Below are 27,671 nucleotides of genomic sequence, written 5' to 3'. Positions count from 1 at the left end.
GAAACTCACTCTCTTTGTATCCTTGAGGGGTAGTACAGTATGTATTACCTGACACTTACTTCCATGAGCCCTCCTTTTAATAAGGATGTCTGGGTAGCATGTGTAAGGAGGTGAGATGGCATTACTCATTTCCACAGAGTCACTCTTTGGCTAAACCAGGTTTTCCTAACTAACTTAACCACTATCCACAAGACTTGAAAAAGAAGTGATGGAAATGTGGGTATAGGGAAATATCTTATGCTGAGGTTTCTGACTTTAGACAGCACCTACTATGTAACTGTAACCCACCAACCAAACATTTGGTTTCACACAGAGAACCAACTTCTTGAGAAAAGTAAATATGCAAAATATATGTAAATATTAGTTGTTCCTCATAATCTGTAAGGACAAAGCAAGAAGGAAGACTAAACTTTTTCTTACTTACAGTTGACTAGACTATTCCTAAACTGGCAGAATTATGGAGTCTTTGCATTTAAAACATGCATTTTTTCATGGTAAAGCCGGACAGGCATAGCACTGAGATTCATTAAGTGACCACATCAGCAACACATCTGAGTTTACAAATTCTTCTAGTGACACACCCATAAAGCGTTCTTACCAACAGGTTCACAGCCACATATTCCCATACACAAACCCTCACCTGTCTTTGTCCATCACACAGAAGGAAAATGGAAAACTCGCAGCAATCTTTTCGAATTCTTCCTGGGAAATGTATCCATCCTGGTCATGATCATAGTTCTTGAATACAGACTGTGAAAAAGGAGTTTCTTTGGTGATTACGAAAGAGAAACCAATCATAGCCAAATGACAAAGGGGCCAGAACACCTCAGTCTAAGTGAGAGGAACAAGGAAACCTGCTCCTTAAGCTGCTGCCGAGATTCAGCGGGCCACATCCCAGGTCTCTGCAGGTACCAGCATCTGGAGGGTGGCCAGATGCTTTCAATTCCATTAGCATGTCAATATGCCCTCACCCCAGCTGCTCTGTACTCCTAGCTCACTGCACTGGGGGATGTTCCCCCTTCACTCTGCCCTTTCTTCACTGCACAGCTCAGATTGCCACTTCTCTGTGTAGCTTCTACTAACAGCCCAGTCGGAAGTGCTCCCTACCCCCTCTTAATCCTCTACCAATTGTTCTGTCACTTGCTGGCTCGTTCTTTTCTTGTTACACTGGAATGGTCCACAGGATAAATGTAGAAATATGAAGGTATACCCCTCCTCAGCATTTAGCACAGTGAATTGAATCAAGCAGTGTCACACTTTTCAGTTTTAGATTCTCATCACCCTTACTTACACTCAAATCATTTCCAACCTCTCTCTGCCCCCAAATCAACTGACAACCTTTAAATATATGATCTCTTGCTAGGCCTTTAAGAGGTACACCTCCCCCCAGAAGAGGCCAAAGTGTGTTGGCAAAATGTAACTTCTGAACTGTTCTGCAGCCACAATATGAGAAGTAACTGGTTCCCTGTGCTCACATAGGAACGAGTTTCAAGTTTCTTACCTTTGTGTTTCTACCACTGTGCTCCCCTCTCCCCATACACAACAGTAAGCCAGGCAATGCCTTGCTTTTCATCTGTGCAAACACAGCTGTACTTACATCTACCATCCTCTGGACGTGTTTGCTTATGGTCTTTGGATCAGGTTTGGGAGATACTCCAGAGGCCCAGTCCACAACTACTGGTGGCTTTGAAGGTGTTAGTGGCTAAAATGAAATATTCAGAGAAATCCCCATGACTATAATGCAATGCTATAACCTTAAGCTCCTTCCTTTCCCATTACCTGGTAGCTGCAGCTGTGGACAACCCTCAACTGTGTGCAGTGGCAAGGAGCAGAGGGCCCGCACATAACTGAAATCTAGAACAGTAACCTTGCCTAACACAAGTGTTGTGCTTTAACACAAGTGTTGTGCTTTACAGTTTATAAAGAGCTCCTCACATACATTGTCTCCATCTAAGATAATTTAAAATTTTCAATATGCCTGGAGTTTCACTTCCCTCTCTATTAAAGCTTTTGTTGAAGCTATCAACAAAGAGTAAAGTAGATCATTTAAATTTTCTCTTTCTAAAGCAACTACAGAAAGAAGAACAAACAAAACCCAGTTAGTAGAAGGAGAGAAATCATAAAGATCAGAGCAGAAATAAATGAGATAGAGATGAAGAAAACAATAGCAAAGATCAATGAAACTAAAAGCTGGTTCTTTGAAAAGATAGATAAAATTGATAAACCTTTAGCCAGACTCATCAAGAAAAAGAGGGAGAGGGCTCAAATCAATAAAGTTAGAAATGAAAAAGAAGTTGCAACTGACACCACAGAAATACAGACTACTACAAACAACTCTGTGCCAATAAAATGGACAACCTAGAAGAAATGGACAAATTCTTAGAAAGATACAAGCTTCCAAGACTGAACCAGGAAGAAATAGAAAATATGAACAGACCAATCTCAAGTACTGAAATTGAAACAGTGATTTAAAAACTTCCAACAAACAAAAGTCCAGGACTGGATGGCTTCACAGGTGAATTCTATCAAACAAAAAAAAAAACAAAAAAAGTTTAACACCTGTCCTTCTCAAACTCCTCCAAAATATTGCAGTGGAAGGAACACTCCCAAGCTCATTCTAGGAGGCAACCATCACCCTGATACCAAAACCAGACAAAGATACCCCCCGCCGACCGCAAAAAAAAGAAAGAAATTACAGGCCAGTATCACTGATGAACACAGATGCAGAAACTCAACAAAATATCAATACTAGCAAACCAAATCTAATAATACATTAAAAGGATCATACACCATGATCAAATAGGATTTATCCAGGGATACAAGGATTTTTCAATATCTGCAAATCAATCAGTGTGATACACCACATTAACAAACTAAAGAGTAAAAATCATATGATGATTTCAATAGATGCAGTTAAAAGCTTTTGACAAAATTCAACACCCATTTATGATAAAAACTCTCCAGAAAGTGGGCATAGAGGGGACCTACCTCAACATAATAAAGGCCATATATGACAAACCCACAGCTAACACCGTTCTCAATGGTGAAAAGCTGAAAGCATTCCCTCTAAGATCAGGAACAAGACAAGGATGTCCACTGTCTCCAGTTTTATTCAACATAGTTTTGGAAGTTCTAGCCATGGGACTCAGAGAAGAAAAATAAAAGGAATCCAAATTGGAAAAGAAGTAAAACTATCACTGTTTGCAGATGACATGGTACTTACTATACACAGAACATCCTAAAGATTCTACCAGGAAACTACTAGATCTCATCAGTGCATTTGGTAGTTTCAGGATACAAAATTAATACACAGAAATCTCTTGCATTCCTACACACTAACAATGAAAGATCAGAATGAGAAATAAAGGAAACAACATAATTTACCATCGAATCAAAAGAATACCTAGGAATAAACCTACCTAAGGAGACAAAACACCTGTACTCCGAAAACTATAAGACACTGGTGAAAGCAACTGAGGATGACACAAACAGATGGAAAGATATACCATGTTCTTGGATTGGAAGAATAAATATTTTCAAAATGACTATACCACCCAGAGTAATCTACAGATTCAATGTAATCCATATCAAATTACCAATGGCATTTTTCACAGAACTAGAACAAAAAATTTTTACAGGCCAATATCACTGATGAACATAGATGCAAAGATCCTCAACAAAATACTAGCAAACAGAATCCAACAGCACATTAAACGGATCATACACCATGATCAAGTGGGGTTTATTCCAGGAATGCAAGGATTCTTCAATATACGCAAATCAATCAACGTGATACACCATATTAACAAATTGAAGGAGAAAAACCATATGATCATCTCAATAGATGCAGAGAAAGCTTTTGACAAAATTCAACACCCATTTATGATAAAAACCCTGCAGAAAGTAGGCATAGAGGGAACTTTCCTCAACATAATAAAGGCCATATATGACAAACCCACAGCCAACATCGTCCTCAATGGTGAAAAACTGAAAGCATTTCCACTAAGATCAGGAACAAGACAAGGTTGCCCACTCTCACCACTCTTATTCAACATAGTTTTGGAAGTTTTAGCCACAGCAATCAGAGAAGAAAAGGAAATAAAAGGAATCCAAATCGGAAAAGAAGTAAAGCTGTCACTGTTTGCAGATGACATGATACTATACATACAGAACCCTAAAGATGCTACCAGAAAACTACTAGAGCTAATCAATGAATTTGGTAAAGTAGCAGGATACAAAATTAATGCACAGAAATCTCTGGCATTCCTATACACTAAGGATGAAAAATCTGAAAGTGAAATCAAGAAAACACTCCCATTTACCATTGCAACAAAAAGAATAAAATACCTAGGAATAAACCTACCTAAGGAGACAAAAGACCTGTATGCAGAAAATTATAAGACACTGATGAAAGAAATTAAAAATGATACAAATAGATGGAGAGATATACCATGTTCTTGGATTGGAAGAATCAACATTGTGAAAATGACTCTACTACCCAAAGCAATCTACAGATTCAATGCAATCCCTATGAAACTACCACTGGCATTTTTCACAGAACTAGAACAAAAAATCTCACAATTTGTATGGAAACACAAAAGACCCCGAATAGCCAAAGCAACCTTGAGAACGAAAAATGGAGCTGGAGGCATCAGGCTTCCTGACTTCAGACTATACTACAAAGCTACAGTAATCAAGACAGTATGGTACTGGCACAAAAACAGAAATATAGATCAATGGAACAGGATAGAAAGCCCAGAGATAAACCCACGCACATATGGTCACCTTATCTTTGACAAAGGAGGCAGAAATATACAGTGGAGAAAGGACAGCCTATTCAATAAGTGGTGCTGGGAAAACTGGACAGCTACATGTAAAAGTATGAGATTAGATCACTCCCTAACACCATACACAAAAATAAGCTCCAAATGGATTAAAGACCTAAATGTAAGGCCAGAAACTATCAAACTCTTAGAGGAAAACATAGGCAGAACACTCTATGACATAAATCACAGCAAGATCCTTTTTGACCCACCTCCTAGAGAAAGGGAAATAAAAACAAAAGTAAACAAATGGGACCTAATGAAACTTAAAAGCTTTTGCGCAGCAAAGGAAACCATAAAGAAGACCAAAAGACAACCCTCAGAATGGGAGAAAATATTTGCAAATGAAGCAACTGACAAAGGATTAATCTCCAAAATTTATAAGCAGCTCATGCAGCTTAATAACAAAAGAACAAACAACCCAATCCAAAAATGGGCAGAAGACCTAAATAGACATTTCTCCAAAGAAGATATACAGAGTGCCAACAAACACATGAAAGAATGCTCAACATCACTAATCATTAGAGAAATGCAAATCAAGACTACAATGAGATATCATCTCACACCAGTCAGAATGGCCACCATCAAAAAATCTAGAAACAATAAATGCTGGAGAGGGTGTGGAGAAAAGGGAACCCTCTTGCACTGTTGGTGGGAATGTAAATTGATACAGCCACTGTGGAGAACAGTATGGAGGTTCCTTAAAAAGCTACAAATAGAACTACCATATGACCCAGCAATCCCACTACTGGGCATATACCCTGAGAAAACCATAATTCAAAAAGAGTCATGTACCAAAATGTTCATTGCAGCTCTATTTACAATAGCCCAGAGATGGAAACAACCTAAGTGTCCATCATCGGATGAATGGATAAAGAAGATGTGGCACATATATACAATGGAGTATTACTCAGCCATAAAAAGAGACGAAATTGAGCTATTTGTAATGAGGTGGATAGACCTAGAGTCTGTCATACAGAGTGAAGTAAGTCAGAAAGAGAGAGACAAATACCGTATGCTAACACATATATATGGAATTTAAGAAAAAAAAAATGTCATGAAAAACCTAGGGGTGAAACAGGAATAAAGACACAGACTTACTAGAGAATGGACTTGAGGCTATGGGGAGGGGGAAGGGTAAACGGTGACAAAGCAATAAAGAGGCATGGACATGTATACACTACCAAACGTAAGGTAGATAGCTAGTGGGAAGCAGCCGCATAGCACAGGGAGATCAGCTAGGTGCTGTGTGACCGCCTGGAGGGGTGGGATAGGGAGGGTGGGAGGGAGGGTGACGCAAGCGGGAAGAGATATGGGAACATATGTATATATATAACTGATTCATTTTGTTGTGAAGCTGAAACTAACATACCATTGTAAAGCAATTATGCTCCAATAAAGATGTTTAAAAAATAAAAAAATAAAAATAAAACTGTACCCCACTAAGTTCTCGGGCAGCACCTCTTGCCCACCCACTTGTAAACCTCACAAGCGTCTATTCTAATAAAAAAAAAAAAAAAAAAAAATTTTTAAATTTGTATGGAAACACAAAAGACCTCAAATAGCCAAAGCAATCCTGAGAAAGAAAAACGGAGCTGGAGGAATCAGGCCCCCTGACTTCAGACTATACTACAAAGCTACAGTAATCAAAACAGTATGGTATTGGTGCAAAAACAGAAATATAGATCAATGGAACAGGATAGAAAACCCAGAAATAAACCTATACACCTATGGTCAATTAATCTATGATAAAGGAGACAAGAATATACAGTGGAGGAAAGACAGTCTCTTCAATAAGTGGTGCTGGGAAAACTGGACAGCTATGTGTAAGAGAATGAAATTAGAACATTCTCTAACACCATACACAAAAATAAACTCAAAACAGATCAAGACCTAAATGTAAGGCTGGACACTATAAAACTCTCGGAAGGAAACATAGGCGGAACACTCTTTGACATAAATCGCAGCAAGATCTTTTTTGATCCACCTCCTAGAGTAATGAAAATTTAAAAAAAATAAACTGGGATCTAATTAAACTTAAAGGCTTTTGCACAGCAAAGGAAACCATAAAAAACAAAAACACAGCCCACAGAATGGGAGAAAATATTTGCAAATGAAGTGGCTGACAAAGGATTAATCTCCAAAATAAACAACTCATGCAGCTCTATATCAAACAAAGCCACAAACGACCCAATCAAAAAATGGGCAGAAGATCTAAATAGACATTTCTCCGAAGAAGACATACAGATGGCCAAAATTCACATGAAAAGATGGTCAGCATCACTAATTATCAGAGAAATGCAAATCAAAACCACCATGAGGTATCACCTCACACTGGTCAGAATGGCCATCATCAAAATGTCTACAAACAATAAATGCTGGAGAGGGTGTGGAGAAAAGGGAACCCTCCTACACTGTTGGTGGGAATGTAAATTGGTACAACCACTATGGAGAACAGTTAAAAGCTAAAAATAGAGCTACCATATGATCCAGCAATCCCACTCCTGGGCATATATCTGGAGAAAACCATAATTCGAAAAGATACATGCACTCCATGTTCACTGCAGCACTATTTACAATAGCCAGGACATGGAAGCAACCTAAATGTCCATTGACAGAAGAAAGGATAAAGAAGATGTACGTATATATGATGGAATATTACTCAGCCATAAAAAAGAATGATATAATGCCCTTTGCAACAACATGGATAGACCTAGAGATTATCATACTAAGTAAGTCAGACAAATATCATATATCACTCATATGCGGAATCTAATTTTAAAAATGATACAAATGAACTTATTTACAAAACAGAAACATACTTACAGATATCAAAAACAAACTTATGGTTACCAAAGGGGAAATGTTGGGGGGAGGGATAAATCAGGAATTTGGGATTAACATACACACACTACTATATATAAAACAGATAGCCAACAAGGACCTACTGTATAGCACAGGAAACTTTACTCAATGTTCTGTGATAACCTATATGAGAAAAGAATCTGAAAAAGAATGAATATATGTATACGTATAATTGAATCACTTTGCTGTACACCTGAACAGCAGATACACTCCAGTAACATTAAAAAAAATTTTTCCTCTCTGTTCTCTACTTACTATTTAGTAGAGACAAGGATAAGGAGAAAAATAGCTAAAAGGCAGGAAGACACGCAAGAAAAAAAAACAAGAAGTGAGGCCTAGACAAGCTGAGATGGAATCCATTCCTAAGTATCTGAGACTTGGCCCAAATTAAAATCTCTTCGAAAAATGAAAGAAGGTCCCCTTTTCGTTGGAATGCCCTCCAACACCCTGAAACCTGCCGAATATGTTCAGTGAACATCTTTGGTTACAATAGTATGCTAGAACTTGGTCTTTCTGTATAGAAACAATGAAATTTAGCCATCTGAACAGATAAGCTGAATTTCTCATGTACGGGCAACTCTCTACCCTTGAGTACCACTTGCTTGGAGCTGGGGAGCTGCCCAGGAGACTGTGGGAATTATTGGTTCTTCAGAAGGAAGACTGAAATTATTTCACCTGCCTGTAGGAAGCCAGGGCCAGATAACCTGTGAAGTCCCTACTGTGCAGCCAGGACTGTGCACAGGACTTCTCATCATAAGAGGTCAAAAGACCCAGCAGACTGCTCTTTCTGACCCACGTGAATACAAGATGTGGGGGCTTTTCTATCTACCAAGTTGAAAGTCCTCTGAAGCTGAGCATCTGATGAATATACATATCATTATCATCAACAAATCATGAAGAGAAACAACTGCCTTGAGGACACTTTATAATTAATAGGAGGGAGAGGTCACTCCAGCCTACCATGCTATATCCCTTCTCTAACTAGTAAACCACTGGCTGATTCCCCCACTCCTTCTGACACTCATGGCATGTAGTTATTTACTGTTCACATATTAGTCTTATCCCCTCGAGTTGTGTACAAACTCTTTATGGTCAGGAACTATTCCTAATACATATGCTGAAGCTTTTCTTATTCCTAGCACAATGTTGGGCACATAGTAAAAAGATAATATGCTTTTTAACCTGAACTAAAGTCCATTCCAAGATGGATGACCTTGATGAGAGGCTTGTAAAGCACCTGTTACACATGGGCGTCTTACTATGAAAAACTCACGGGGGCTTTGTGGTTCCTGGGCTCCCGGGCATAAGAAAGCTCGTAGATTTCGTCTTCAGTGTAGTAGAGATCTAGGGATAACTGCAGATCAAAGGAGAACAGAGTTAATTGCTAGGATGCTGTTTGCCTTTCCCAGGGCCGATGTGTTTCTTTCTTGGTTCTTCCTCTCTAGTGGTTTACCCTTTTAGGCTGTAAGTCATTTGTTTTTAAAAATTCACAAAATTTTGGGGGTATAACATCTACCATTGCAGTAGGGCAAGCGTTAGTTTTTGTTAAAGTATTTTTAAACTTTGGAGAAGTCTCAAGATGCCCACTTTTAAACTATGGTTTAATAGCTAAGCTTCTAGGCAGAGCTTAGGCCAAAGGCCCTATCTAGTCAGATGGTCCACACCTCACGTGTTCTCTCCCAAAGCAGACGGATGATCTGAAGGGACAGTTTGCATGGCCTGGTACCATTAAAATTTGATTCCAGCAACAGAACCCAGTTTAAATGAGAACAGGTAATATCAAACAATATTAAGAGTTTCATATAAGAAAAACTTTAGAGGAGAGAGTTCTTAGAAATAATCTTGTTCCTAATCTGGATTCTGTGGATGGGCTTCAGGGGGTTCAGAACTCAAAAACATCCATATTTTTTAGTATATATGGCTTACGTATATTTTGGGAGGGAAATGCTTAGTTTTCCTCACAGAATTTGTGAACCAAGAAAGTTAAGGTTCAGTGCCTCTTTCCTCAGATAATGCGGTCTAAGGCTGAAACTAGCCAAGGTCACCTGGACAATTAGCAAAAGGGCTGGGATTAGACACCAGCTGGATGCAAAGCCTGAGGCACTATCAGAATAATCCTGTGAGGTAGGAAGAGGCTACAGTGATTATTCCGTTCTGCAAAAAAAGCAGATTAAAAATTGTCTAATTTTAGAACTGAAAGAGAAGGGAGAAGTCATCGCAGAGATGAATCCCTCTGATTTTACAGAGAAGGAAACAGAGAGAGTTATGTGCCCACAGTCAGTCACACAGCTGGTGAACTACAGAATCACAGGTCTGGAAGGGAGTTCATCTGATCTCACCCCCCACCCAAAGTGCAAATCCTGGTCTCCTGCATCACAAGTGTTCGCCTGCCCTTGGCTTAAATGTCTCTGGGATCCAAGCCAGTGGTAGCAGGACCCAAATAATGAACCTATTTTTTCCTTTTTTTTTAAACTCAATGCCTTGTCCTTTTTTTAAATGAAAACCGACTGTCTCCAATCTCTTACCAAGCCTTGTATCCTGATTTGCTATCAGCTCCTCCCAGAGAGCTTAGGACTGGCTTTTGTAGGGGGAGGGGAACACTCCTAGAGGTCCAAAGGGCATGGTGCTTAAGAGCACAGCCCCGGAGTCCCACCACCCGGGTCTGAGCCCAGGATCTGCTGCTTAATAACGTGTGGCTTCTGGAAAGTTACGTCTTTGTGCCTCAGAATCCCCATCCATAAAATGGAGGTAATGAGAGTATCCACTTCATAGAGTTCTTGTGAGGCTTAACTGAGCTGATCTTTGATGAGGTAGCGCTCAGTAATTTGTCTCCCATGGAGCCTCACCGTCAGCAGGTGCACCAGGTCCTTGTTGGCCTCCAGGGGTGGGGCCACCTCTTGCAGCTGGACCAGTTCATTGATATGATTGTAAAGGGCCAGCAGCTTGTGGACGTTCACCTTCCCCTCCTCCAGATAGTCGGGCATGGCTTCATACAGGGAGATGAGGTCCTTGAGGTGTACCCCCAGGATGGGGATCTTGAAGTGGGTGCACTCCCCGTAGGCACGCCGGTAGTTGTCATAGTTTCTGCAGGAGGACAGCAGCTCGGTCATCTCACCCAGAACCTACAAAGCAGAGGAAGGGAGCCAGTCACAGGTACCATCCAGGCAGGCTGCGTTTCTGCAGCGGCTGCCTTTTACTCTCAGCTCCTACCATAATTTCACCCCATCCCTGATTTGTCAGGCAGGGGGTGGTCCACCTAAAGGTGTAGATTCTGACTCCCCAGTTGAAACTCCAGCTTATGTCAAACGTCGCAGAGTAGATTTAGAAAACGCAAGCTGTGCTTTACTACATAACTGGAAAATTCTAGATGAGGTTTTATTTACCATTTTTATGCTAACATTGTTCTTTAAAAAAATAAGTAAGCACACGATAAAAAAGATTTAAAAAGTACAAGAGTATACAGTGCATAGTAAGTGTCTCTCTGACCTCTACCCCAAGCCACGCAGTCCCCTTCCCTAGTGTCTTCCGAATGACTCCAAAGACACCGCACCGCACAACACTTCAAGTGTGCTGCCCACGCAGCTGGCGCGGGGAAGCGTGTTTCCAGCGTGGCGCTTCAGTCACCTGTCAAGTGGTGTTATTCCTTATGCTGCGCTCTGTGGGCCTTGGCTCGGTGAGTCTCAAGATGGGCCTATGCCTAGGAAGCAGGCGACATTCCACCCATGGACCGAAACCCTAGATAGGGAGACTGAACAGACTAGACCAATTCCCAGCAATGGACCTGAGAGAGGACGAGGCAGAGGCCGTGGGGGGCTCTGCGTTAGAGCCTGTGCTCTGCTGTGGCCAGAGGGCGGGTGGCCGCTCCCAGCACAGCAAGGGCACAGCCAGGTCTGCTGTTCCTTCCAGTGCACCTGCTTTAAGTCAGCACGCAGTTCACAGAACCCCACCCCCACGTGTGGTGACCAGCCTTCTCAGAAGCAAAGACAGGAAGGACAGACTGACGTCACAACACAAAACAACCATTTTAAACACTGTGCCGGAAATTCCTGTAATAAAATCGTGGCCTAAAGAAGTACCCTTTCTCCCGACGAAGAGCTTGAGGTCTGGGAGTCAGCCCCCGGCAGCCATGTGGCTGCCAAGAGAGCCTCCTCACACACCTCTAGGAAACAGGGCGCACGAGTGTGGAGTGTGGGAAATGCTCACAAGGCGAGAGACTAGCAGCAAAGATGAGAGGTATTTTTGTTCCCCTTGGAAGGTGACATAAACTACTGCAGGACGCTAGCTTTAATTCTGGACTTAGGAATTCACTATGCAGACCACCCTGAAGGTCCAGCAGCTACAGACAGGAAGCACTGCTATGGGGGGACCCCAAGCTGCAGAGCAGCAAGCTACATCTTGTAAACGAAATGACACGAAGGCCCTTGAAATTCTGTGATTCTCTCCCTCTGAGACACAGGCAGTCTTCAGTTGTTCTGCCTGCTCCCAGCCAGCACTATGAGGGAATTATAAGGTGACCAGACCACTGGGAGGTGGGGGTGGAGCGGTGTCCCCAGACCCCAGCATTGTCAGAGCAAGGATGATTAATAAGAGGCTTTCTGAAAGGAGGCTGAACACCTGGGAAAACGGATGTGGCAACGAGGCTCATACATCTCTCCCTAAGAAGAGAGCTCGCGAGGGGACTGGGGTTTGAGTTCAGTAAGGGAGGCCAAATGAGATGAAATACCCAGAGCAGCTGTTATCAAACCCATACCATAAGTAGCTGCATTTATACCTGTACTATATCATAGTGGTTTACATGTGTGATAACAGCCGTAGGTATAAAGGATTAAAGTCCTTTCTATAAAATCTAATTAATAACGTAGGAAAGTACATAGGACACTTAAGAAAAATGTTCCTCAATAAAATACCACCTATTAAAAAATGGTACCTGAAAAGCTCATTTCCAACTATCTGGAAAAATTCAGCTCTCCATAATGTCACTCTCCAAGGGTTCCAGCTAGCTAGGTTTCTAACGTGTCACTAAATAACCTCACTTGACATGCAGACTGAACTATGGTCACTGAACCACTCTTCCTTGCTAGAGCAAGTGAGTTCTCACTAAAGATGGTGACTCCGGATACTCAGTGGCATATGAACATGGGAAAGACACACACATTGTTTCAAATCACCAGCGGGAACGGGTGCAGTAACACTGCGGCCAGACTGAGTCACAGTCACTCTCAAATCTGTGACATCCCCGTTCCTGTCCTGTGGGTTTTCTTAGGGTTGCTTCCTTGGTATTTTGCCTGGTTGAAAAGGGATGCTTTGGTTCGGAAATGCTCTCTGGGCTGCCCCTCAAGGAGGAAACGCTGACGTTAGTCCTAGGAATGCTGCTAAGAGGCCCGGGAGGAGACAGGAGCACTGACCTTATTGATTTCATGCGGGACATGTGAACTTGTCTCCTTGAGCCTGGAGATTGAGCTGTGACAGAGCCCTCCTATCACAGCCATCAACGTATTGAAGTTCTGTAGTTGGTGGAGCTTCTGTGACACAGAAAACAGAGTCACTGTACATGTCACTTACATGGGAGCTTAGATGCTGCCTCTCATCTCTGTGTTATGAGTCTTTCTAATTCTGGCCAAAGGCTAGCAATCAGGTATTGCAATTTTCTGTCCATTTCTTTCCTAAGGCTTAATTCCAGACCAGGAGGTCCCAAATCTAGCAAAGCGTCATGCCTTCCTCCTTTAGTTTCAGCTGGTCTGTGGACCACCCTCTACAGCAGTGGCTTCTAACACCCAAAGTACTTGTTTAACCCAAAGATTTCTGGACTCAAGTACAGATGTTCTGATTCCCCGGATCTGGGGTTGAGCTTAGGGATCCGTGCTTTAGTTAACATCAGAGCAGGTGGTCCATGTACCACACTTTAAGAAACACTGGTCTAGAACATCTAGAGATGAAAAAATATATCGTTCAGCATAATCCTTTATATCCTTCACCCCAAAGTAACCAGACTTTTATTTCTGAGGGCAACGCCAATGCCTATATAGGACAGTAACTGGGACAGAGATGCTAGAATCTCTGTGAAATTTCAAATATGTGTTCACAGTATCTGCTTTTCTCTTATCAGATGCCTAAACTCTGCCCCTCAAACACTAAACCCAGCTATTCAACACAACATGGGCTCACAGACCTAAATCAGGCTGGTCCAGCTCCACTAAAACCTGAAATTGCCCTTTCCTTTGCCATGTGGGCCACATTTGGTAAAACAATATAGGCTGGTAAGCATCTTCTGAAAAATGTTAAAGATCTAAACAGATCTAACCATATCCTGACCTTGAAGGTGGCCTGTAGGGCCCTCTCCGTACGGCCCTTGTGTGGGATGTAGAAGAGTCACCGTATCTAGATCTGGGGGCAGCTAAAAGTGCACAAACCCCACCCAGAGGTTCATGATGAGAAAGCAGCTCTAATGGATAGACTAGGCTGGGGGAAGAGGGGATAATTTACCTCTTAGCCCATGCGCTAAGTCAATCCAGTCACTCACCTGAGCCACCTGGATGAACTTGATGAAGACTTCAGCTCGGAGCTGGGGGGTGGGGCGGCTGAGAACCATCAGTTGTACCCACTGGGAGATGCCGTTACACAGGGCAATGGACCGCTCCATGGTAGGGTTCTCCTTCACGCAGCTATTCACGAGGTAATTCTGATAATCGGAGAACTGGGGAAAAAGAAACTCATCAGGACTGCCGCTCCAGTATTCTGGGAGACCCGAGGGGCTTATTACCTCTGCTGAGTTGATGGCTAGAATCTGCTAAGGGACAGATGAGCTCTTGGCTCTCCTCTCCTGCAGACAAGGATGGTAGGAAGGACATCTTTCTTATTCTACCCACAGCATGGTCCCTCTACATCAAACGTCATTAGGCCTAAATGGATGTGTACACATACAAGTTAACCCCAATATTATGTGGAGTAGATAGGGATAGTGCCCCTTTTCAATTCTAAAGAATACAGTATACAAGAAAAATCTCAGTACTAGTTCCAGCTATGTTGCTGAAGGTAAGGGGGGAAAAAAAAGATCATCTCACAGAATCTACTGTGTTACACACTCTTTTTCTCTCTCTCCTAGCTGTTTTCTTAACTTAAAAATGGGATAGGGCTTCCCTGGTGGCGCAGTGGTTGAGAGACCACCTACCGATGCAGGGGACACGGGTTCGTGCCCCGGTCTGGGAAGATCCCACATGCTGCAGAGCGGCTGGGCCCGTGAGCCATGGCCACTGAGCCTGCGCATCCGGAGCCTGTGCTCCGCAAAGGGAGAGGCCACAACAGTGAGAGACCCGCGTACCGCAAAAACAAAAACAAAAACAAAACCGGGATAACATCTGTCCTATTTAGGACACGGAATTGTTAATAAGATCAAACATGATAACCTGTGAAAGCACTTTAACTTTTCAAAGTACTACATAAGTGTGAGGTGGTGCTAACAAGATATTATTAACCTCATGATCAAACAGCCCTGTCTGGATTTCCCTCTATTCGCCAACTCGAGCAGGGGCGAAGTGAGTGGGGTACGTGACACTGGTTAGCTATTATTTGGGGACCACAGCTTCCCATTCACCTGGGCAATGGCATTCACTATGGCTGACGCTGAAACAAACAGCAGATGTGAAGCTGGAAATGTCTCAGAAGATCAGTGTATAAGTCATGACTGCAGCTACTGTGTCCCTGTCACAAACAATCCTTCTGCTCAAATAGTATAACAGAGGGAGGAGAGTTTGCTCTGCTCCAGTGCTCCCATGGGAGTTTTCAGTGCTGTTCCCCAGCTATTTCCAGCTCTCCATTTCTCAACTCTGCCCTTTGAGATCAGGTGTGACCACATGACAGTTTAGCCAGGAGAACGTCAGTGGAAGTGACGTGATGAATGACCTTTTTTTTTTTTTTTTTGCAGAAACAAGGGAACTGTTTTAATAATGATGTTTATATTAGTAATACGCACATTCCAGAAATAAAGAAAAATCCTCTCGCTGGGACTGTATTGGAAAGAATGCTTTTCAGGGAAATTCTTTTAGGAAGCTGAGCACACTATCATTTCATACCCTAAAGATCTTTAGATATTTAGGAGTTGCTGATAGATGTGACGACTTTTGAGATAGAAGAGCCAGTGAATGATTGGCTATGTTGCCTTTCCAGGCTGCAGAGATCGTGGAGATCTATGTCAAGATGAAGCCTCCCACACCCAGCCTCTGAGCACCTGTGGTCAGCAGAGGCCCCTGTGTAGCAGGAGTGAAAAATAAACTTTTGCTTTGTTAGGCCGCTGAGATTGGGTGGGAAGGGTTGAGGGGGTTGTCATCAGCGTACACACCTTAGTCCTGCCTGACTAGTAATACACTGATGAGAAGATCTCATAACCTGAATAAAATGAATGCAAATTAACTGAGCCCCATTCTTCTGTGCTGTTTGCTGATGGGTGGAAAAATATGAGTAGACCAAACCTACTCCTTAAGAGAGACATATACAGCACAAATCTTACCGGTTCTAAGAAAAAGTTCCCCGATTCATTCCAGTGACTACATTTATATACCCCTCCCATTCGAAATGTAACATATTGAATCCACTTGTTTTTTAAAAGAATTATCTCAGTATAATTCTTCCCCCCTCTAAAGTATTATAATAATAAGCAGAAAATATCAAATGTCACTCAATTCATAGCAGAGATAAATTTCCCTCCCACCCTACTTGGGGAAAACTGTTTAGAACTGTGTAGGTAAAACAAAAAGATCCCCCCAAAAGTCTTCTACGAGGTGACCGTGACATTCAAAACAAATGAAGGTTCAAGCTGATGTCTTCATTTGCAGCTAGAACCCTGCACCGACACTGGGGGAGCACTGGCGCAGAGGCCTTGTTCTGCACTGACTCTTCCCTTCCACCTCCACTGATCTGAGCCCTGGCAGGGAGCAAACAGCCCACAGGCCTGACAGAGCAGTCCTACCAGTTGGGCCCCAGTACAGCTCAGATTTCCAGTGTGATAAATGGCTCTTTTCAGTGTCCTTCCCCCGTGACACGAGAGGCACTGCCAAATGGAAACCCCCCAGGGGGAGCGGTCCAACTGGGGCCTGTGGTTCTGTCTGAGGGGAGCCAGTGAGGAGACTGGAGGTCCCCATGCAGATGAATGCTTGGAGACGTATTTCCAAATTGGGCTGGAGGGGGTGGGGAGGTTCCTGGCTGATTGGCAAAATAGCTGTGTGAAAACAGGGAGGCTGTCAACATTATGGGAGAAAAGCTATAATAACCCCTGTAACCTGGTTTGCAGCTCTCCTTCCAAACACAAGCAGCCTCAATTAATTGGTGCTGAGTGACCGAGAGAGGCTTGTGATCCTGGTCTCAACCCTGACTCTAATAAACTGTGTGATCTGGTCCAAGCCACCCCTGGGCCTCCATCACCTCAGCAGGGAACAGGTACATCTAAGAAATGCATCCAGCAACTAGGTAGTCTCTACTTTCAGAGCAAAGCTCAGAACTGTATCTTTCCATAGCGGTGGGGGCTGAATGGAGTCATTTCTCAGGAAATCATATCGGCCAGTGAGGCTCTGTTGGCAAGTTCTCTTGTATGGAGCTGGTGTTCTTTGGTATCACATATGGAGTTTCAGTGAGCAAGGTTTGTGTCAGCACAGTTTCTCTCTAGAATCAGGGGAGACTGCTGGGCCATGTCAGCACCACCTCAAGGGTTTAGGTAAATTCTGGGCTAGACCAGTAGCATCTGATTTATTTTGAGATTTCCCACAGCCATCCAAAGCCTATTCTAGAATGAATTCAAGTCCTCTTACAGGACTTAGCCTCATTTTTTTGGAGGAAAATTAAAAAAAAACATTCTGGAAGCCTAATGATTATCAGGAATAAAATGTGTGTGTGTGTGTATGCGCATGCATGTTGTGTGTACACTCAAGTGTGCAGGGTACCAGGTGTGCCCACAGTATTGCCACTTGAGCGAGTGGTGGGCTGAGGGAGGTGGGCTTGGAGGATGGGAGCGTGCAGCAAAGCAGGAGCAACAAACAAGGCAGCGTGTCCTGATTTTCCCAACGACACAGAGTGATGGGAAAGCCTACCAGCGCTGAGGGGGCCTCTAGGGTTAGGAGGTGGATGGCCTGTTGAATTCCTCTGCTTATTTTCAGAGATATCCCAGGGAAGCTTTTCTCCGGCCCCTCGGGTACATACAGATATCCTCCGGAAGGACTTGAACTCCAGGTAGGTAAGGTGCTCGGAGAGCTCTTCTGGTTCCAGATGGTCAAAGAGCAGGGAGACTTTTCGTTTCTTGCTGGTGTTCGATTTTATCCTTTGAGTCAGTTTCCTGGACCAGTCACGGGCATTGCTTTTGTGGGTAAAAATGAAAGGGAGAAGACAGGGAAAAAGAATAAATCAAAATTGCTTTTTAATGCAAATAAATCCATTAACGCTTCTCACAAGACTATGCAAAGCACCGTTACCTAACTTTCCTTGGTCAAAGCAATGCATTAACAGTTTCCCCACATCAGTTTTTCCTACGGTGGCGACTAGGAAGCTTTGATGGTTTTCCCTGAGCCTTCTGAACGTGCCATGGGAACTGGGTAAAATGCATTTGTCTTAAGTCTGTGGGAAGGACAGAGTCTCGGGCATTGTTCACAGTGTCCTGGCTCCTCTGTGTAGCCCTGGCAGGTCTGCCCTCTCCATGCCTTCTGTGTGTTTCCTCATCTCATGAGGGTGATGGGGACTCTATGTGGTTGGAAATCTCAAGGTAGTGGGGCAGTTTTCATGCCAGAAAAGCACAGAGAACCACAGAGAGGAGATGCCATGCTGGGTAATCATGTGTAGGAACAGGTGGTCACTCTGGGCAGACTTGTGGCATTTTCCTCAAATGTCCCCAGCCACTGAAATGACCAAGGAAGTCTAGCTAACCCTAGAGTTAGCCCCCCACACATTTTCTTGTAATCAATCCACGTGTTTCTTACTCAGTTTCAATTTCCTACACTAAGGAAGCAAAAAGAAAGGTAGCAGGCTGCAGATCTGTGTTTCCCAAACCTGTATTCCTGAGAACCTTGTCTCTTGACAAAAGGGTTCTGTGGTCAAATGAGTTTGGGAAATGCTACAAATCCTGCAGCCCCCTTAGCCAAAGAGCATATTACACACTCTGAGATGCATTGCAAAAAGGAAGTTCGAGTCTCTCTTTCTCAAGTATATCTGGTCGGGCAATATCCCACTGACTAATTCCTAAAGAATATACCGTGGAAAATATTGGTAGAGGAAAGTCAGCTAGGGGTGTATTGGGATAAGGAAATCAGGGTTTGAGAACTGCCCTGGGCCCTGTGTGCTGCATTTAAAAAATGAAGACACTGTTACTGTAAAACCTTCTTTTACCTCTCAAGTTATTATAATTCTAAGCAAAGAAGTACAGAGAGTCCAACCCGCTATGTAGATTTAATTGGGACTCTGACATGTGATTTGGAAATCATTTCCACAGGGCCACGGCACAGGGCACTGAGGGCTCTCACAGTCCAGATTCTGCTCTGCCATTAACTCAGCTAGCTGTGTGACCCCAGAGAAGCAAGCCTTGCTGAGCCTGTTTCCCAGGACGTTGGATAAAATCATCTTGAAAATATGTTTCAGCCCTAGAATTCTATGTCCTAGGGATCTGTATTATTCTAAAACGAAGGGGCCACATTGTGAAAACCTTAGCATATGATGAGTGTACTCTCCTCTCCCCAGATTAGGACAGGCATTCATTTTTCCAGAGTGGGACCATCTCATAAATAAGAAATCCAAGGAATAATATGCAGTATTCCTGAGATCCTTTCTATCTCTGCATAGGTCTAAGTGTCTCTTGCAGAACTTTTTGGCCTACCGAATATGTTATAAACCCTTTGCTCGATCCATTTTCCAGCAGTCCCTTCCCCATTTATAAGTGCAGGGGCCCTCCAGGCGTTAGCTGCTGAAGAGGCACCAATTTAGTCATCACACTTTCAGTTTATTGGGATTTATACAAATTTTAGTCAATATCTGGCTTCCTGATTTCTTTTTCACTGAGACTTCTTTTTTCCTACTCTTGGATATTAGTCACGTACACCGTTATCACCAGGGGGCTTCTCTGCTTTCCTGCTACACGTCAAGCTTTTCTCTTTCATGAGGCCATCTGAACCTGCCTGAGGGCTTCTTGGGGTGGGTAGAGCAGACGTCACAGCAGGACGAAGAGCCTTGCTGAGCGGCCTGGGTTGTATTACAGGAGGGAGGTGGTTTCGAAAGAGGCGTCAAAACCACGACACTCACATTTGAGTTGTGTCAATCAGGCGGCAGTGCAGCTCCTCGCCGTTAGCTTTCACCAGTTCCTGAAACTCTTCCATAGTGCTTGCCAAGCTGGCATCTATTTTAAACATGATCCAGAATTCTGTTATCCAATACCTACATGGTGGGATTTAAAAAAAACACAAGCCAAAACTGAAGCCAAGGACGCACATTGTGGTGGGTTCTTCCCGCAAAAAGGATTCAGAAAAAGACAGGGGCTGGTTTGTTCTATATTCCTGGGAATATAGAATCTATATTCTCTACACAGAATATAAGGAACTGGAGTAGGGGTGGGGGGAAGAGAAGAAAACCACCCACTGACAATCCTCTGCGCCCCACATATTAAATGCTATGCTATGATAAGATGAATCATAATGAAGGAAGCCACTGCAAAGATTTAGGCACAACCATGTATATCAGAGAGAATGATAAATAAGACAATGGCAGACAAACCAAACGTCCAAAGATTGGACAATGCATCTGTAAATTACACTTTATTATACCTCAGGATATTACATGGCCATTAAAAATAATGTTTACAAAAAGTTTTTAATGACTAGAGAAGATTCCTATGATTTAAAGTTAAGTGAAAACTACAGGATACAAAATTTTGTATGTATTTTGATCTCTACTATGTTAAAAAACCTACTTGGAAAGAGACAAGGGAAATATACCAAAATAGGTAGTTGGATATAAGTGATTACTACTATAGTTATATTCTTCTCTATATTTTCAAAGTGCTCTAATATGAGCTACATTACTTTTATACTTGGGAATAAAAACAAACAAAATAACCTTTCCCTTATGTCACTTGATACCAAAATGCTGTAAGGTTGACAAAAACATTGGTATAAAATATTAAGCTCAGGCACATCAGAAAAAACCGACTATGCTCTTTGAGGACTTTCCAGTACTAACAATTGCCCTTTCTGGTCTGTCCAGAGGTGTTGTATAGATGGTCAGGAAGGGAAAGGCAGGGAGGACAAGGAAAGAGCTAGAGTCTCTGGCTCTTTCATTTCACCCCACTCCACAAAGTCCCAAATGCATGCAGAAATGTTACCTTACAAAATAGCAGATCTTCAGGCAAAGCCCTGGTGAATTCTTTGCCAAGGCATCCTTATAGGTATGGCTGTGGTTAAGGGAAATGGAAGCCTCTGTTATAGAAACCAAACAACCTTTCATCTTTGCAAGTATTGCTAAAACTACCCTCCCTCCAGCCCCACAAATAGTTTCTTTTAATGTTTCTTCTCTCCCTGGCCATAGGATAAAACCAACTCAATGTGTGCAGCTGTATGCTTATGAAGGGCAAAGATGGTGACTTTAGCCCATGCTGAAGTCGCTTATGGAAGAAGGCCACAGCATCTCCTCTGCAGAAGTAGGAAGTCAACAGCACAGCAATGTCCCCGCACAGGTGACCTGTAAGAAGTAAAGAAGGGGCAAGTGACCTCTGCCCATGCCCAAGACTAGGAGTCTGCTGGAGACAAGCTAAAAAGAAGAGCTTGTTCTTATCTTTTCAGCAACTGATAAAAAATCTGTGCATTGAATTAGAAGAAAGGGAAGGAATAAATATTCAGATATATTGTAATGATAATCAAGGCAATAATAGGAAAATGATAATACATGCCTAGAAAATGTCAGTAGATTGATCTTACAGGTTGTAATAGCAAGTCAGAAAAAGCTATGTGAATGATCCAAATACAACTGGAGAGCACATTAAGGATCAATACCATTCGGAATATTCCACGAGAATGATGCCATTCTAAGAACAAGAAAGAATGGCAAAGTTCCACCAAGTTCACGCATCTCTAGAGATATATGGAAAGAATAAGTGTTTACTGTAAAGGTCACAGAAATGCAAAATCCAATCCAGTGACGAACCTGGGTGGTCCTACCCTCTTCCATCAACATACTGAGGAATCAGGCTATGTGGGCTGTGTGCCCCGCAAGACACTGCCCTCTTTCTCCTCTAAAAGCCATGTCAAATTAACCACAATCCAGGGCTCCGTGAATTTCAGCAGGGCCCCTGAGAGGAATCCACTGAGCAGCCAGCAGATGTCTCAGTTAACTGGGGCTGTGCAGTCTTCTTTCAGTGGCTATGCATATTTTAACCCTTGGAAAACTCAGACAAATATAGCAAAGTAAAAAACAGGCCAAATCATATTACTGATTTTTTTATTAGGAAGGGATCTATGCCTTTTGAAATCTTATATACCTGTAATGTTTAAGAGCATATTAGAACGAGAGTCTTGAAACTTCAATCTGGAATATACAATTAAGGGATTTACACTTGTGATTTTAAATTCAAATCTTATTAAGTTTATGCATAGCTTTGGAACATCTAAGGTAATGTTAGCTTTACTGTTGATAATTTTAATTTACTGAAGTTATAAAAACTATTTAGAATTCAGAAAAGCCTCTGAAGTATTTAAAAAATCTAAGATTTAAAATTACAAGTACATACCTATCAATAATTACTTTAAATGTAAATGGACTAAATGCTTCAGTCAAAAGACATGGAGTGGCTGAATGGATACAAAACCAAGATCCATATGTATGCTGCCTACAAGAGATGCACTTCAGATCTAATAGTTAGACTCTTCAAGAAAAAAAATGGGAGTGCCCAAATCAATAAAATCAGAAATAAAAAAGTTACAATCAATACCACAGAAATATAAAAGAAAGTAAGAGATTACTACAACCAGTTACATGCCAATAAAATGGACAACCTAGAAGAAAGGTACAAATTCCTAGACATGTACAATCTTCCAAGACTGAGCCGGGAAGAAATAGAAAATATGAGCAGACCAATTACCAATAATGAAATTGAATCAGTAATTTAAAAAAAACAAAAACAAAAACAAACTCTCAGCAAACAAAAGTCCAGGACCAGATGGCTTCACAGGTGAATTCTACCAAACATTTAGAAAAGAGTAAACACCTATCAAACTATTCCAAAAAACTGCAGAAGAAGGACCACTTCCTAACTCATTCTATGAGGGCAGCATCACCCTGCTACTAAAACCAGTCAAAGATATCACAAAAAAAGAACATTACAGGCTAATATCAGTGATAAAAATATGATGAACATAGATTCAAAAATTCTCAACGAAATATTAGCAAACCAAATACAACAATATATTAAAAGAATTATACACCATGATCAAGTGGAATTTATCCAATGAATGCAAGGATAGTTCAATATCCACAAATCAGTCAGTGGGATATACCTCATTGACAAATTGAAGAATATATAAATAAAGAATAAAAATCATATGATCATCTCAATAGATACAGAAAAGGATTTGAGAAAATTCAACAATTTATGATTAAAAAAAACTTTCCATGAAGATGTATAGAGGGAACATACCTAAACATAGTAAATGCCATATATTATAAGCCCACAGCTAACATCATACTCAATGGTGAAAACTGAAAGAATTTCTTCTACAATCAGGAACAAGACAAGGATGCCCACTCTCACCGCTTTTATTCCTAGCCAGAGCAATCAGACAAGAAAAAGAAATGAATCCAAATTGGAAAAGAAGAAGTAAAACTGTTACTGTTTGAAGATGCCATGATACTATACATAGAAAATCCTAAATATACCACCAAAATACTACCAGAGTTCATCAAAATTCAGTAAAGTTGCAGGGTACAAGATTAATATATAAAAATCTGTTGCATTTCTATATACTAACAAGGAACTATCAGAAAGAGAAATTAAGAAAACAATCCCATTTAAATCACATCGAAAAGGATAGAATATCCAGGAATAAATCCAACTATGTAAGTGAAAGACCCACAGTCAGAAAACTTTAAGACACTGATGAAAAAAATTGAAGATGACAGAAGAGATGGAAAGATATACCGTATTCATGGATTAGAAGAATATCGTTAAAATGACCATACTACCCAAGGCAACCTACTGATTCAATGCAATCCTATCAAAACACCAATGGCATTTTTCACAGAAAACAAATAATTCTAAAATTCTATGGAAAGAAAAGTCCCCAAATAGCAAAACAATCTTGAGAAAGAAGAACAGAGCTGGAGGTATCACACTCCCGGACTTCAGACTATACTACAAAGCTACAGTCATCAAAACTGTATGGTACCAGCACAAAAACAAACAAGTAGATCAATGGAACAGAATAAAGAGCCCAGAAATTAACCCACACACTTATGTTTAATTAGTCTAAATCAAAGGAGGCAAGAACATACAATGGAGAAAAGACAGTCTCTTAAATAAATGGCATTGTGGAAACTGGACAGTTACATGCAAAAGAATCAAACTGGACTATTCTGGACACTATGCAAACTGGACACTATGCACAAAAATGAATTCAAAACTGATTACGAACTTAAATGTAAGACCTGAGCTGCCTGGAAGCAGAGAGGCAGCATATCCAAAGGGCTGCCTCCATAGTGTGGAGTTCAGGAGTTTGGAGAGCCCTTTGGGGGTCCCAGTTTTACCTAAGAGATGTCAACTTGAGAGTGTGCTGAACTTCACCTTATGCTCCCATATCACGTGTAGTCATCAAAGTGTTTTCTCTGCGGTTTCGCAGACATTCTCAGAGGGGAATCAGGAAGATGGTGGAAGAGTAAGAGGTGGAGATCACTTTCCTCCCCACAGATACACCAGAAATACATCTACACGTGGAACAACTCCTACAGAAGACATACTGAACGCTGGCAGAAGACCCCAGACCTCCCAAAAGGCAAGAAATTCCAGACATACCTGGGTAGGGCAAAAGAAAAAAGAATAAACAGAGAAAAGAATAGGGACAGGACCTGCACCTCTGGAAGGGAGCTGTGAAGGAGGAAAGGTTTCCACACATTAGGAAGCCCCTTTGCGGGCGGAGACTGCAGGTGGTGGAGGGGAAAAGCTTCAGAGCCACGGAGGAGAGCACAGCAACAGGGGTGTGGAGGGCAAAGCGGAGAGATTCCGTCACAGAGGATCGGTGCCCACTGGCACTCACCAGCCCGAGAGGCTTGTCTGCTCACCTGCCGGGGCAGGGGGGACTGGGAGTTGAGGTTCGGGCTTCGGTTGGAGCGCAGGGAGAGGACTGGGGTTGACGGTGTGAACACAGCCTGCAGGGGGTTAGTGCACCACGGCTAGCCGGGAGGGAGTCCGGGGAAAAGTATGGACCTGCCGAAGAGGCAAGAGACTTTTTCTTCCCTCTTTGTATCCTGGTGCCCGAGGAGAGGGGATTAAGAGCTCTGCTTAAAGGAGCTCCAGAAACGGGCGTGAGCCGCGGCTAACAGTGCGGACCCCAGAGACAGGCATGGGACGCTAAGGCTGCTGCTGCCGCCACTAAGAAGCCTGTGTATGAGCACAGGTCACTATCCACACCTGCCCTCCCGGAAGCCTGTGCAGCCTGTCACTGCCAGGGTCCCGGGATCCAGGGACAACTTCCCCGGGAGAACACACAGCACACCTCAGGTTGGTGCAACGTCCCGCCAGCCTCTGCCACTGCAGGCTCTTCCCGCATCCATACCCCTCCCTCCCCCTGGCCTGAGTGAGCCAGAGTCCCCAAAGCAGCTGCTCCTTTAACCCTGTCCTGAGCGAAAAACAGACGCCCTCTGGCGACCTACACGCAGAGGCAGGGCCAAATCCAAAGCTGAGCCCCGGGAGCTGTGCGAACAAAGAAGAGAAAGGGAAATCTCTACCAGCAGCCTCAGAAGCAGCGGATTAAAGCTTCACAATCAACTCGATGTACCCTGCATCTGTAGAATACATGAATAGACAATGAATCATCCCAAATCAGTCCAAATTGAGGAGGTGGACTTTAAGAGCAAGGTTTATGATTTTTTTCCCCCTTTTCCTCTTTTTGTGAGTGTGTGTGTGTATGCTTCTGTGTGAGATTTTGTCTATATAGCTTTGCTTTCACCATTTGTCCTAGCGTTCTATCTGTCCGGTTTTTTTTTTTTTTTTAAATTTCTTAATTATTTTTTATTTTAATAACTTTATTTTATTTTATCCCCTTCCTTCCTTCCTCCCTCTCTATTTCTTTTTCTTCCTTCCTTCCTTCCTTCCACTTTCTTTCTTTCTACTTTTTCTCCCTTTTATTCTGAGCCATGTGGATTAAAGGCTCTTGGTGCTGCAGCCAGGAGTCAGTGCTGTGCCTCTGAGGTGGGAGAGCCAACTTCAAGACACTGGTCCACAAGAGACCTCCCAGCTCCACATAATATCAAATGGTGAAAATCTCCCAGAGATCTCCATCTCAACACCAGCACCCAACTTCACTCAATGACCAGCAAGCTACAGTGCTGGACACCCTATGCCAAACAACTAGCAACACAGGAACACAACCCCACCCATTAGCAGAGAGGCTGCCTAAAATCATAAGTCCACAGACACCCCAAAACACACCACCAGATGTGGACCTGCCCACCAGAAAGACAAGATCCAGCCTCATCCACCAGAACACAGGCACTAGTCCCCTCCACCAGGAAGCCTACACAACCCACTGAACCAACTTTAGCCACTGGGGACAGACAGCAAAAACAACGGGAACTACAAACCTGCAGCCTGCAAAAAGGAGACCCCAAACACAGTAAGATATGCAAAATGAGAAGACAGAAAAACACACAACAGATGAAGGAGCAAGATGAAAACCCACCAGACCTCACAAATGAAGAGGAAATAGGCAGTCTACCTGAAAAAGAATTAAGAATAATGACAGTAAAGATGATCCAAGATCTTGGAAACAGAATAGAGAAAATGCAAGAAACATTTAACAAGGACCTAGAAGAACTAAAGATGAAAGAAGCAACAATGAACAACACAATAAATGAAATTAAAAATACTCTAGAGATGGGATCAATAGCAGAATAACTGAGGCAGAAGAACGGATAAGTGACCTGGAAGATAAAATAGTGGAAATAAAAACTGCAGAGCAGAATAAAGGAAAAAGAATGAAAAGAACTGAGGACAGTCTCAGAGACCTCTGGGACAACATTAAATGCACCAACATTCGAATTATAGGGGTTCCAGAAGAAGAAGAGAAAAAGAAAGGGACTGAGAAAATATTTGAAGAGATTATAGTTGAAAACTTCCCTAACATGCAAAAGGAAATAATCAAGTCCATGGGAAAGGAAATAGTTAATCAAGTCCAGGAAGCACAGAGAGTCCCATACAGGATAAATCCAAGGAGAAATATGCCAAGACACATATTAATCAAACTATCAAAAATTAAATACAAAGAAAACATATTAAAAGCAGCAAGGGAAAAACAACAAATAACACACAAGGGAATCCCCATAAGGTTAACAGCTGATCTTTCAACAGAAACTCTGCAAGCCAGTAGGGATGGCAGGACATATTTAAAGTGATGAAGGAGAAAAATCTACAACCAAGATTACTCTACCCAGCAAGGATCTCATTCAAACTTGATGGAGAAATTAAAACCTTTACAGACAAGCAAAAGCTGAGAGAGTTCAGCACCACCAAACCAGCTTTACAACAAATGCTAAAGGAACTTCTCTAGGCAGGAAAAACAAGAGAAGGAAAAGACCTACAAAAACAAACCCCAAACAATTAAGAAAATGATAATAGGAACATACCTATAGATAATTACCTTAAATGTAAATGGATTAAATGCTCCCACCAAAAGACACAGACTGGCTGAATGGATACGAAAACAAAACCCATATATATGCTGTCTACAAGAGACCACTTCAGACCTAGAGATACTTTCA

The 27,671-nt window shown here is 42.3% G+C and overlaps 1 protein-coding gene across 2 annotated transcripts in view; it reads right to left on the bottom strand.

Moving 5' to 3' along the window:
- Positions 1 to 27,671, bottom strand: part of RASGRP1 (RAS guanyl releasing protein 1) — a 93,938-nt gene that overhangs the window by 13,089 nt on the left and 53,178 nt on the right. The window contains exons 4-12 of one of the 2 annotated variants that reach the window (XM_030843087.2): positions 21,031 to 21,093; positions 19,956 to 20,087; positions 17,874 to 18,027; positions 14,209 to 14,382; positions 13,094 to 13,210; positions 10,535 to 10,810; positions 8,962 to 9,042; positions 1,598 to 1,702; positions 641 to 750 (exon numbers count right to left, since the gene is read on the bottom strand). In XM_030843087.2, coding sequence (XP_030698947.1) covers positions 641 to 750; positions 1,598 to 1,702; positions 8,962 to 9,042; positions 10,535 to 10,810; positions 13,094 to 13,210; positions 14,209 to 14,382; positions 17,874 to 18,027; positions 19,956 to 20,087; positions 21,031 to 21,093 — 1,212 coding nt within the window. Of the gene's footprint in view, positions 1 to 640; positions 751 to 1,597; positions 1,703 to 8,961; positions 9,043 to 10,534; positions 10,811 to 13,093; positions 13,211 to 14,208; positions 14,383 to 17,873; positions 18,028 to 19,955; positions 20,088 to 21,030; positions 21,100 to 27,671 lie in introns of both variants that reach the window. The other variant, XM_070044934.1, reaches the window with a different exon arrangement.

Source organism: Globicephala melas, chromosome 2 (assembly GCF_963455315.2).
Source record: "Globicephala melas chromosome 2, mGloMel1.2, whole genome shotgun sequence".
NCBI lineage: Eukaryota > Metazoa > Chordata > Mammalia > Artiodactyla > Delphinidae > Globicephala > Globicephala melas.
Note: the sequence above shows the minus strand (reverse complement) of the source record. Positions and strands in the feature narration are given on the sequence as shown.